The sequence below is a fragment of the Anomaloglossus baeobatrachus genome, chromosome 4, assembly GCF_048569485.1.
Source record: "Anomaloglossus baeobatrachus isolate aAnoBae1 chromosome 4, aAnoBae1.hap1, whole genome shotgun sequence".
Taxonomy (NCBI): Eukaryota; Metazoa; Chordata; class Amphibia; order Anura; family Aromobatidae; genus Anomaloglossus; species Anomaloglossus baeobatrachus.
Genome location: NC_134356.1, coordinates 274787791 through 274801332, shown reverse-complemented (window position 1 = coordinate 274801332; position 13542 = coordinate 274787791). Strand labels below are relative to the sequence as shown.

Genomic DNA, 13542 nt, shown 5'->3' with positions numbered 1-13542 from the left:
TCCTGACACGTCAGACTGCTGTATGAATTACTGTATTTTTCATTTTATAAGATGCACTGGATTATAAGACACACCTCAAATTTGAAGGCATAAAATAGGAAAAAAAATAATTTTTAGTGTTAAAATGACAGTCAGTCTTATAATCCTAGTACGTCTTATATTCGCTCACAAGGAGTTAGCGGCTTAGGAAGATCACAGTAGGCGATGCTGCAGGCTTGGAGGAGGGGGTGTTGAGGCTCAAGAGGGTCGGTGTCCGGTGGGTTGGCGACACAGCAGGCTCGTGGGGTGTCACGGCGGCGGGCACCATTGATCTGCGGGCTGCTTTGAATCGTCGGCGGTTGATGCGATGGATTTAAACAAAATAGCCAAGGAGACGGCGCGTCCACAGATTGGCCTCTGCGGCCATTTTCTTTAAGTCGGTCGTGTCAACTGCTGGCGATTCAAAGCAGCCCCACGATCAATGGCGACCACTGCTGCGACACCCCATAATCCCGAAGTATCGCTGACTCTCTGCTGCCGCAAATAAACCCTCGAGTCGCAACACCCCCTCCTCTGAGGCCACCAACAGATCAATGGCACTCGCCGACTTGACACCCCGCGAAACCGCAGTATCGTCGACCCTCCACTGCTGCACACTGACCCTCTTGAGTTGCTCCACTACATTAACACCCCCTCCAAATTGCCGACCCTGTGCAACCACTGCAGTCCCAGTAAGCGATATGCGGTTTGTAAGACGCACCCTTATTCCCCCCCCAGTTTTGGAGGGAGGAAAAAAAGTGCGTCTTACAAACCAGAAAATACGGTACATGATGGGGGACATTTATCAAATTCTTGGAGAACCCTCTTTAATACCAAACAATGGGCGTTGCTTCAAATCCCAGTAGTTAACTCTTAACTCTTTAAAAGTGTTCCAACTTCTCACCATAATCTCAAACTCACATGTTGTATGCATGAATGTATATCTTGTGGAGTGTCATTTGCTGAAGAGAAAAGACATGGATCACAATTCGGTGAAAAATATCATTAGTTACGGCAAAGAACTGGTCAAATCCCCAACATTTCTCCTGATCCGCTTCTAGGATGTTTGCCAATACTGGAGTGAAAAGTGCTTGTAGGCCACTAGAAAAAGTAAAACAGGAACAAAAATTCATTTATCTGCCTTACTGTACGATTTATTAATCCCAAACAATAGACAGTGGTCTTCGTAAAGTACATAGTAAAGTGTAGTAAATATATTTCTTTAGAGAAACGTGGAAGGCAGACAAGAAAAAAAAACTATTTTTGAACAAGATCAACCCTTTAATGACCATGAAATTTTTATTTTTCCTCCCCTACAACCAAGAGCTATAACATTTTTTTTTTCCATCAACATGGCTGTATGAGGGCTTAATGTTTGTAGCGTGAGGTACAGGATAGATTGTATAGCAAAATAGATGTAGTCAATGTATTCAAAAACAATAAAAAACAACATTCCAAGTGGGATAACAAGTTAAAGTTTTGGTCGCATTCCATTTTTTTTTCAAGTTTTGTTTTAATTGTATGGTAAAATGACTATGAAATTATATTGTGTAGGTCAGGGTGAATAATGAGCTACCAAACTTACAGTAAATAGAAGAGTTAATGTAAATGATGAAAAAAGTTCTGAATTTTGCAAAGAAAGTTTTGCCTTGTGTTGTCACTTTCTGAGGCACGTAATGTTTTTATTTTTCAATTGATGGAGTTGGGTTAGGTTTTGTTTTTTTGCATGAGCAATCAAATTTTTACTGATACTAAATTAGGGCATACATACAATGTTTTAATCACTTCATATAAAAGAAATTATATATATATATATAAATATATATATATATATATATATATACACTAGAAGGTGGCCCGATTCTACGCATCGGGTATTCTAGAATTTACGTATTGTGTAGTTCATGTATGATTTTTGTTATATATATATATATATATATATATATATATATATATATATATATATATATATATATATATATATAGATGTTGTTGTGTGTAGTTACCAAGTGTTTGTGTAGGGGCTGTACATGTTCTGGGTGTTGTCTGGGTGTGACGGGGGGTGAGAGCGGTGTTGTATGTGTGTTGCGTTGTTTGTGGAGCGCTGTGTGTCTGTAGCGTTGTGTGTGTATTGCGCGGTTTGTGTGTGTGTGGTGTGTTTTGGGGGGAGGTATGTTTTGTGCAATGTGTGTGTTGTGCGGTATGTGCGTATATTTGTGTGCCGCGGTGTTTGTGTGTTGGGTGTTGTGTGTGTGCAGCGTTGTCTGTGTGTGTGGGTGTCTGTGTAGGGCAGTTTGTGGTTCCCAGTGTGTGTGTGTGTGTGTGTGTGGTGTGTGGTGTGTTGTGCAGTGCGCGCGCGTGTGTGTGTGTGTGTGTTGGGGGGAGGTGCGCACTCCCAAACGTGCTCCATCCCCCATGCAGCGCACTCCCCATCGTGCTCCATCCCCCATGCAGCGCACCCCCCATCATGCTCCATCCCCGATGCTGCGCACCCCCCATCATGCTCCATCCCCGATGCTGCGCACCCCCCATCGTGCTCCATCCCCGATGCTGCGCACCCCCCCATCGTGCTCCATCCCCCATGCTGAACCAGCATCAGCCTCTCTGTCCCCAGCATCAGCCTCTCTGCCCCCAGCATCAGCCTCTCTGCCCCCAGCATCAGCCTCTCTGCCCCCAGCATCAGCTTCTCTGCCCCCAGCATCAGCTTCTCTGCCCCCAGCATCAGCTTCTCTGCCCCCAGCATCAGCTTCTCTGCCCCCAGCATCAGCTTCTCTGCCCCCAGCATCAGCTTCTCTGCCCCCAGCATCAGCTTCTCTGCCCCCAGCATCAGCTTCTCTGCCCCCAGCATCAGCTTCTCTGCCCCCAGCATCAGCCTCTCTCCTCCCAGCATCAGCCTCTCTCCTCCCAGCATCAGCCTCTCTCCTCCCAGCATCAGCCTCTCTCATCCCAGCATCAGCCTCTCTCCTCCCAGCATCAGCCTCTCTCCTCCCAGCATCAGCCTCTCCTCTCTGTCCCCAGCATCAGCCTCTCTCCTCCCAGCCTTCCCCAGCATCAGCCTCTCTCCTCCCAGCCTCCCTCCTCCCACCCTCCCCCAGCATCAGCCTCCCTCTCCCAGCCTCCCCCAGCATCAGCCTCCCCCAGCATCAGCCTCTCTTCTCTCAGCCTACCTCTCCCAGCCTCCCTCCTCCCAGCCTCCCTCAGCATCAGCCTCCCTCTCCCAGCCTCCCCAAGCATCAGCCTCCACCAGCATCAGCCTCTCTCCTTCCAGCCTCCCCCAGCATCAGCCTCCGCCAGCATCAGCCTCTCTCCTTCCAGCCTCCGTCCTCCCAGCCTTCCCCAGCATCAGCTTTCCCCTCCCAGCCTCCCTCAGCATCAGCCTTCCCCAGCATCAGCCTCTTTCCTCTCAGCCTCAGCCTCTCTCCTTCCAGCCTCCCCCAGCATCAGCCTCTCTCCTTCCAGCCTCCCTCAGCATCAGCCTCCCCTTCCCAGCCTTCCCCAGGATCAGCCTCTCTCCTCCCAGCCTCCTTCCTCCCAGCCTCCCCCTCCCAGTCTCCCCCAGCATCAGCCTCCCCCTCCCAGCCTTCAACATGATCAGCCTCTCTGCTCCCAGCCTCCTCCAGCACGCCGTGCTCCTCTGCCGACACTCACACACCCGATCGCATACACTCACACACACCCGATCGCATACACTCACACACACACAGACACTGACGATATCGCACATACGCGCTCACACTCACAACATCCGGAGATACCACATGCCTCTGGCCATGTGATCCTCCGTCAGGTCCTGGAAGGTCACAACAGCACAGTATCGAGGCCGAGTGTGTGCGTGTGGATCTTCCGCCGCAGCAGGACCTTGATGCGCTTGTAACCATGCGAGTAACCAACGTATCCACACCACTCCCGTACGAGCGGGGGCCGGTGGGGGGGGGTGGGAGTGGGGGGGGGGGGTTGGGGGAGTACAGTACTCACCTCCGTGACAGCCGTGTCAGTTCGGGGAATGCGCGGGGGGGGTGGGGGGGGGAAGTACAGTACTCACCTCCGTGACAGCCGTGTCAGTTCGGGGAATGCGCGGGGGGAGGGAGTGGGCGGGGCCAGAGCTAGCGTGCATTGCGTGAGGGGGGCGGGGCGTGGCGTGGCCGAATTGCCAATGCCTGCAGGGTGCGGGGGCGAGAGGCCAATCTGTGGGGGGGGGGCGGAGCCTGGGCGAGCGGCTGGCCAATCCGTGTGGGGGCGCAGCCTGGGCGAGCGGCCAATCCGTGTGGGGGGGCGGGGCCATGGCGAGCCCAGCGGCCAATCAGCTTTGTGTCACCGTAAGGACACAATTTTGGAGCATGACAGACAGATAGACAGAATAAGGCATATATATATATATATATATATATATATATATCTATATCTATATATCTATATATCTATATATCTATATATCTATATATCTATATATATATATATATATATATATATATATATATATATATATATATATATATATATATATATATATATATATATATATATATATATATATATATATATATATACACACATATACAGTTAGGTCCAGAAATATTTGGACAGTGAATTTTCGCGAGTTGGGCTCTGCATGCCACCACATTGGATTTGAAATGAAACCTCTACAACAGAATTCAAGTGCAGATTGTAACGTTTAATTTGAAGGTTTGAAGAAAAATATCTGATAAAAATTGTAGGAATTGTACACATTTCTTTACAAACACTCCACATTTTAGGAGGTCAAAAGTAATTGGACAAATAAACCAAACCCAAAAAAAAATTTTTAGTTTCAATATTTTGTTGCGAATCCTTTGGAGGCAATCACTGCCTTAAGTCTGGAACCCATGGACATCACCAAACGCTGGGTTTCCTCCTTCTTAATGCTTTGCCAGGCCTTTACAGCCGCAGCCTTCAGGTCTTGCTTGTTTGTGGGTCTTTCCGTCTTAAGTCTGGATTTGAGCAAGTGAAATGCATGCTCAATTGGGTTAAGATCTGGTGATTGACTTGGCCATTGCAGAATGTTCCACTTTTTTGCACTCATGAACTCCTGGGTAGCTTTGGCTGTATGCTTGGGGTCATTGTCCATCTGTACTATGAAGCGCCGTCCGATCAACTTTGAGGCATTTGGCTGAATCTGGGCTGAAAGTATATCCCGGTACACTTCAGAATTCATCCGGCTACTCTTGTCTGCTGTTATGTCATCAATAAACACAAGTGACCCAGTGCCATTGAAAGCCATGCATGCCCATGCCATCACGTTGCCTCCACCATGTTTTACAGAGGATGTGGTGTGCCTTGGATCATGTGCCGTTCCCTTTCTTCTCCAAACTTTATTCTTCCCATCATTCTGGTACAGGTTGATCTTGGTCTCATCTGTCCATAGAATACTTTTCCAGAAGTGAGCTGGCTTCATGAGGTGTTTTTCAGCAAATTTAACTCTGGCCTGTCTATTTTTGGAATTGATGAATGGTTTGCATCTAGATGTGAATCCTTTGTACTTACTTTCATGGAGTCTTCTCTTTACTGTTGACTTAGAGACAGATACACCTACTTCACTGAGAGTGTTCTGGACTTCAGTTGATGTTGTGAACGGGTTCTTCTTCACCAAAGAAAGTATGCGGCGATCATCCACCACTGTTGTCATCCGTGGACGCCCAGGCCTTTTTGAGTTCCCAAGCTCACCAGTCAATTCCTTTTTCATCAGAATGTACCCGACTGTTGATTTTGCTACTCCAAGCATGTCTGCTATCTCTCTGATGGATTTTTCTCTTTTTTTTCAGCCTCAGGATGTTCTGCTTCACCTCAATTGAGAGTTCCTTAGACCGCATGTTGTCTGGTCGCAGCAACAGCTTCCAAATGCAAAACCACACACCTGTAATCAACCCCAGACCTTATAACTACTTCATTGATTACAGGTTAACGAGGGGGACGCCTTCAGAGTTAATTGCAGCCCTTAGAGTCCCTTGTCCAATTACTTTTGGTCCCTTGAAAAGAAGGGAATTTTGTTTACTTACCGTAAATTCCTTTTCTTCTAGCTCCAATTGGGAGACCCAGACAGTGGGTGTATAGCTACTGCCTCTGGAGGCCGCACAAAGAACTACACTTAAAAGTGTAAGGCCCCTCCCCTTCTGGCTATACACCCTCCCGTAGGAGTACAGATTCCTCAGTTTTAGTACCAAAGCAAGAAGGAGGAAAGCCAATAACAGTTTCAAAAACAACATGTGCACCCGAAAAAACGAAACCCTAAAAACAGATAGGGCGGGTGCTGGGTCTCCCAATTGGAGCTAGAAGAAAAGGAATTTACGGTAAGTAAACAAAATTCCCTTCTTTTTCGCTCCTAATTGGGAGACCCAGACAGTGGGACGTCCAAAAGCAGTCCCTGGGTGGGTAAAAAGATACCACATGAACGGGCTGTCATACAGCCTCTTCCTACAGGTGGGCCACCGCCGCCTGAAGGACCTGTCTACCTAGGCTGGCGTCTGCCGAAGCGTAGGTATGCACTTGATAGTGTTTGGTAAACGTGTGCAGACTCGACCAGGTAGCCGCCTGGCACACTTGCTGAGCCGTAGCCTGATGCCTCAACGCCCAGGACGCACCAACGGCTCTGGTAGAATGGGCCTTCAGTCCAGATGGAATCTGAAGCCCAGCAGAACGGTATGTGTGAAGAATTGGTTCCTTGATCCACCGCGCCAGGGTGGATTTGGAAGCTTGCGATCCCTTATGCTGACCAGCGACTAGGACAAAGAGCGCATCCGAACGGCGTAGAGGCGCCGTGCGAGAAATGTAAATCCTGAGTGCTCTCACCAGGTCCAACAGATGTAAACCCTTTTCAAATTGGTGAACTGGATGCGGACACAAAGATGGCAAAGTGATATCCTGATTGAGATGAAAGGAAGAAACCACCTTGGGAGAAAACTCTGGAATTGGACGCAGTACCACCTTGTCTTGGTGAAATACCAGGAAGGGAGATTTGCAAGATAACGCCGCCAGCTCGGACACTCTTCGAAGAGACGTGACCGCTACAAGAAAAACTACCTTTTGTGAAAGCCGAGAAAGGGGAACCTCTTTCAAAGGCTCGAAAGGCGGCTTTTGAAGAGCAAGGAGAACCTTGTTCAGATCCCAGGGTTCCAATGGCCGTCTGTAAGGAGGAACGATATGACAAACTCCTTGGAGAAACGTGCGTACTTTAGAAAGCTGTGCCAAGCGCTTCTGAAAGAATACGGATAACGCGGAGACTTGACCCTTAAGCGAGCTAAGGGACAAACCTTTTTCCAACCCAGACTGCAGGAAGGAAAGAAAAATTGGCAATGCAAATGGCCAGGGAGAAAACCCTTGAGCCAAGCACCACGCTAAGAATATCTTCCACGTCCTGTGATAGATCTTAGCTGAGGATGGTTTTCTAGCCTGTCTCATTGTGGCAACAACTCCCTGAGATAAACCTGAGGCCGCTAGGATCCAGGACTCAATGGCCACACAGTCAGGTTCAGGGCCGCAGAATTCAGATGGAAAAACGGCCCTTGAGACAGCAGATCTGGACGGTCTGGTAGTGCCCCCGGTTGGCCTACCGTGAGATGCCACAGATCCGGGTACCACGACCTTCTTGGCCAATTTGGAGCGACGAGTATGGCTCGCTGGCAGTCGGACTTGATTTTCCGGAGAACTCTGGGTAACAATGCTAGAGGTGGGAACACATAGGGGAGTCGGAATTGCGACCAATCCTGAACCAAGGCGTCTGCCGCCAGCGCTCGGTGATCGTGAGACCGTGCCATGAAAACTGGGACCTTGTTGTTGTGCCGTGACGCCATCAGATCGACGTCCGGCGACCCCCAGCGGCAACAGATCTGTTGAAACACGTCCGGGTGAAGGGACCATTCTCCTGCGTCCATGCCCTGGCGACTGAGAAAGTCTGCTTCCCAGTTTTCCACGCCTGGGATGTGAACTGCAGATATGGTGGACGCTCTGCTTTCCACCCACGTCAAAATCCGCTGGACTTCTTGAAAAGCTTGGCGACTGCGTGTTCCCCCTTGGTGGTTGATGTACGCCACCGCCGTGGAATTGTCCGACTGAATCCGAATCTGCTTGCCTTCCAGCCATTGTTGGAAGGCTCGCAGGGCAAGGTAGAATGCTCTGATTTCCAGAACATTGATCTGCAAGGTGGACTCTTCCTGAGTCCACGTCCCCTGAGCCCTGTGGTGGAGAAACACCGCTTCCCCACCCTGATAGGCTCGCATCTGTCGTGACCACTGCCCAGGACGGGGGAAGGAACGACTTTCCCTGTGACAATGAGTTGGGGAGAAGCCACCAACGTAGAGAATCCTTGGCAGTCTGAGAGAGGGAGACAGTCCTGTCGAGGGACGTCGATTTCCCATCCCATTGGCGTAGAATGTCCCATTGTAGAGGGCGCAGATGAAACTGCGCGAACGGGACTGCCTCCATTGCTGCTACCATCTTTCCTAGGAAATGCATGAGGCGCCTCAGTGAGTGCGACTGGCTCTGAAGGAGAGATTGCACTCCGGTCCGTAGCGAGCACTGCTTGTCCATTGGAAGCCTCACTATCGCTGATAGAGTATGAAACTCCATGCCAAGATAAGTCAGAGATTGGGTCGGGGTTAGATGAGACTTTGGAAAGTTGATAATCCACCCGAAAGTCTGGAGAGTGTCTAACGCCACCTTCAGACTGTGTTGGCATGCTTCTTGAGAGGATGCCTTTATAAGCCGGTCGTCTAGATACGGGATGACCGAGTGACCCTGCGAGTGCAGAACAGCTACTACTGCTGCCATGACTTTGGTGAAGACCCGGGGGGCTGTTGCCAGACCGAAGGGTAACGCTACGAACTGTAGGTGCTCGTCGTGTATGACGAAACGTAGGAAACGCTGATGCTCTGGTGCAATCGGCACGTGGAGATACGCATCTTTGATGTCTATTGATGCTAGAAAATCTCCCTGAGACATTGAGGCTATGACGGAGCGTAGGGATTCCATCCGGAACCTCCTGACTTTTACGTGTCTGTTGAGCAACTTCAGATCCAGGACGGGACGATACGATCCGTCCTTTTTTGGGACCACAAACAGATTGGAGTAAAAACCTTGACCCTGTTCCTGAAGAGGGACGGAGGTCACCACTCCTTCCGCCTTTAGAGCGGCCACCGCCTGCAACAGAGCATCGGCTCGGTCTGGTGGTGGTGAAGTTCTGAAGAAACGAGTTGGCGGACGAGAACCGAACTCTATCCTGTACCCGTGAGATAGAATATCTCTCACCCAACGGTCTTTGACATTTGCTAGCCAAATGTCGCCAAAGTGGGACAGCCTCCCACCGACCGCGGGTGTGGGCATCGGAGACCGCAAGTCAGGAGGACGTCGTTTTGGCAACGGTTCCTCCGGCTGGTCTTTTTGGGCGTGACTGAGACCTCCAAGAATTTGAACGTCTCTGGTCCTTTTGAGTCTTTTTTGACGAGGCGAATTGGGACCTGCCCTGTCCTCGAAAGGACCGATAACCAGACTGACCCCTCCTCTGTTGGGGCTTGTTTTGTCTGTGTTGCGGTAAGGAAGAGTCCTTACCCTTGGAGTGTTTGATGATTTCATCCAAACGCTCTCCAAACAATCGGTCACGAGAAAAAGGCAAATTGGTTAAGCACTTCTTGGAATGAGAATCTGCTTTCCAATGTCTCAACCACAGAGCCCTACGCAAAACAACTGAGTTGGCTGACGCCACTGCCGTGCGGCTTGTAGCGTCAAGAACAGCATTAATCGCGTACGACGCGAATGCCGCCATTTGCGAGGTCAATGGTGCTACCTGCGGGGCAAATGCACGTGTGACAGAGTCGACTCGCGCAAGCCCGGCCGTGATAGCTTGGAGTGCCCATACGGCCGCAAAAGAAGGCGCTAATGACGCTCCAATCGCTTCATAGATGGATTTCAGCCAGAGCTCCATCTGCCTGTCAGTGGCATCTTTAAGTGCCGCTCCATCTTCAACAGCAACCAAGGATCTGGCTGCAAGCCTGGAAATTGGAGGATCCACTTTTGGACACTGGGTCCAACCCTTGACCACTTCAGAGGGAAAAGGGTAGCGTGTATCTTTAAGTCGTTTAGGAAAACGCCTTTCAGGATAAGCGTGGGGTTTCTGGATTGCGTCTCTGAAGTCAGCGTGGTCCAGAAAAGTGCTTAATGTACGCTTAGGGTATCTGAAATGGATTCTCTCGTGCTGCGAAGCTGACTCCTCTACAGGAGGAGCTGGTGGGGAAATATTCAACATCTTATTGATGTTAAATATAAGATCATTAACTATTGCGTCACCATCTGGTGTATCTAGATTGAGAGCGGTCCCAGGATCAGAATCCTGATCAGTTAAGTCCGCCTCATCACCCATAGATTCATCCCGCTGGGATCCAGACCATTGAGATGAATGTGAAGGCCCGTCATAACGAGCCCGCTTAGGCTGCCCGGGGCCATCGTCCGAGTCAGAGTCTTCACCCTGAGGTGTAGATGCCCGTCCCGGAGCTAGGAGCTGAGGGGGACCAGGGGGCAATACATGCACAGTGTCCGTGGTCTGAAGTACAGGCCTAGCTCGCAATGTGTCAAGAATTTGTGACATAGTGAGAGACATTCTGTCAGCAAAAGCTGCAAACTCAGTTCCTGTCACCTGGACAGCATTCACAGGTGGTACACCCTGGGACACGTCCAGCAGAGGCCCCGGCTGTGCAAGCGCCGCAGGGGCCGAGCACTGCACACAATGGGGGTCCGTGGAGCCTGCCGGTAGAAAAGTCCCACATGCGGTGCAGGAAGCATACAATGTCTGTGCCTTGGCAGCCTTGCGTTTTACGGGCGACATGCTGCTGGCTCTCTGCATGTGAGAGAGTCTATAGCCAAAGGGCGACCAGCGCTATGTAATACCAAGTATTTGTAGCAACAAAATACTAAGAATACTACGAGCACAAGAGGGGGTGAGCCCTGAGGGCTGCTTACCGCCCGCTGAACAGCGGGTAAGAGGCTGAATGCCTTGTCTGGGTCTCCCCGGCTCCCCTCTGCAGCTCAGCGTGTCTTGCAAGAATGGCTGCCGGCTACTGTGGAGAGGGGCGGTCCGTGGGAGTTCCCAAACAAAAGTGCGGGAACAGTGTCCCCTCTGTGCTGACTGTGAGGGCTGGAGTATGTAAAAACGACTCCAGCCCTCAGCGCTGATGCCCTGGCCAGCGTCCCGCCCCTCTCCTGACTGGCAGGTCTGTGGGCGGGAACGAACGCAAGCAGGCCGCAAAAGCCGGGGACTCGAGTTATCAGCGCGGCCGCCGTAAAAGCGCGGGCCGCGCTGAAGTCCCCGGCGCACCGCAAGTGCCAGCCGCGCCGCTGTTCGAGCGGCCGGCGCGACCGAGTTCTGGACGTGGGCAGCGTCCCGCCCCTCTCCTGACTGGCAGGTGTGGGGGCGGGAACGAAAGGAAGCAGGCCGCAAAAGCCGGGGACTGTAGTTATCAGCGCGGCCGCCGTAAAAGCGCAGGCCGCGCTGAAGTCCCCGGCGCACTACAAGTGCCAGCCGCGCCGCAGTCCCAGCGGCCGGCGCGTCCTATTCCCATAAATGTGCCTGCTTCAGCAAAGCTGAATGAGGCCATGGCACAGGCGCCGCAGCGCTGATGTCCCCCGGCGCACTACAACACCCAGCATGCTGCGGTGTGAGCGCCAGATACACGGGGACACAGAGTACCTTGAGGATGCAGGGCCATGTCCCTGATGTACTCCGCTCCATCCAGCATCTTCTCCAGGGGCTGTAGATGGAGCACGGTCTCTGTGCCTGGAGACCGGTAAATCCCACTTCACCCAGAGCCCTGTAAAAAGGGATGGGGAAGGAATCAGCATGTGGGCTCCTGCCGCCGTACCCGCAATGGGTACCTCAACCTTACAAACACCTCCGACATAAGTGGGGTGAGAAGGGAGCATGCTGGGGACACTATATGTGTCCTCTTTTCTTCCATCCGACATAGTCAGCAGCTGCTGCTGACTAAAAACAATGGAGCTATGCGTGCGTGTCTGACCTCCTTGCGCACAAAGCTAAAACTGAGGAATCTGTACTCCTACGGGAGGGTGTATAGCCAGAAGGGGAGGGGCCTTACACTTTTAAGTGTAGTTCTTTGTGCGGCCTCCAGAGGCAGTAGCTATACACCCACTGTCTGGGTCTCCCAATTAGGAGCGAAAAAGAAAGAGGAGGCTATGCATTACAGAGCTATGATTCCTAAACCCTTTCTCCGATTTGGATGTGAAAACTCTCATATTGCAGCTGGGAGTGTGCACTTTCAGCCCATATTATATATATAATTGTATTTCTGAACATGTTTTTGTAAACAGCTAAAATAGCAAAACTTGTGTCACTGTCCAAATATTTCTGGACCTAACTGTATATTTCTTTTATATGAAGTGATTAAAACATTGTATGTATGCCCTAATTTATATTTATATATATATATATACACACACACATATACATATACATATATATATATGTGATATATATATATATATATATATGTGATATATATATATATATATATATATATATATATATATATATATATATATATATGTGTGTGTGTATATATATATATGTATATATAATTGCCTTATTATGTCTGTCTGTCTGTCATGCTCCGAAATTGTGTCCTTACGGTGACACAAAGCTGATTGGCCGCTGGGCTCGCCATGGCCCCGCCCCCCCACACGGATTGGCCTCTCTCCCCGGCTCTCTGCAGGCCCCGCCCCCCTCACGCAATGCACGCTCGCTCTGGCCCAACTGACACGGAGCCGCGACTCCCAGGTGAGTACACACACACGCATCAGATCACACTCGCTCTCACACACACCTCCCACATCACAACATGCTGGGATATCACTTGCTTCTACACCGGCTCCGTCAGGATCCCGGCATCGCCAGACATAACCTTGCGATGCTGGGATCTTGACGGAGGCCGTGAAAGCTGGTAACCATTATAAACATCGGGTAACTAAGGTCCCTTAGTTACCCGATGTGTATCATAGTTACCAGTGTACACCGGCTCACATTCACACACACATCACACACACATCACATCGCATCCACACATCAAGGTCCTGCAGCGGCGGAAAATACAGACACATAACAGCACACACACACATAACAGCACACACACATAACAGCACACACATACACACAAATCAGATCACACTCACACACACACCTCACACATCACATCGCATCCACATACTCACAACATCCTGGGATATCGCTTGCTTCTCGGCGGCGATACTGTGTTGTGAGCTTCCAGGACCTGCGGGAGGATCACATGGCCAGAAGCATGTGATACCTCCGGATGTTGTGAGTATAAGCGCGTATGTGCGATATCGTCAGTGTCTGTGTGTGTGAGTGGATGCGATCGGGTGTGTGTGAGTGGATGCGATCGGGTGTGTGTGAGTGGATGCGATCGGGTGTGTGTGAGTGGATGCGATCGGGTGTGTGTGAGTGGATGCGATCGGGTGTGTGTGAGTGGATGC

The 13542-nt window shown here is 50.4% G+C and overlaps 1 protein-coding gene across 1 annotated transcript in view; it reads right to left on the bottom strand.

Annotated features, from left to right (window-relative positions):
* TBK1 (TANK binding kinase 1) overlaps window positions 1-13542 on the bottom strand; it is a 110116-nt gene that overhangs the window by 49086 nt on the left and 47488 nt on the right. Inside the window, exon 8 of the mRNA XM_075342458.1 lies at window positions 940-1119. Within this exon, the coding sequence (XP_075198573.1) occupies window positions 940-1119 (180 nt within the window). The remainder of the gene's footprint in view (window positions 1-939; window positions 1120-13542) is intronic.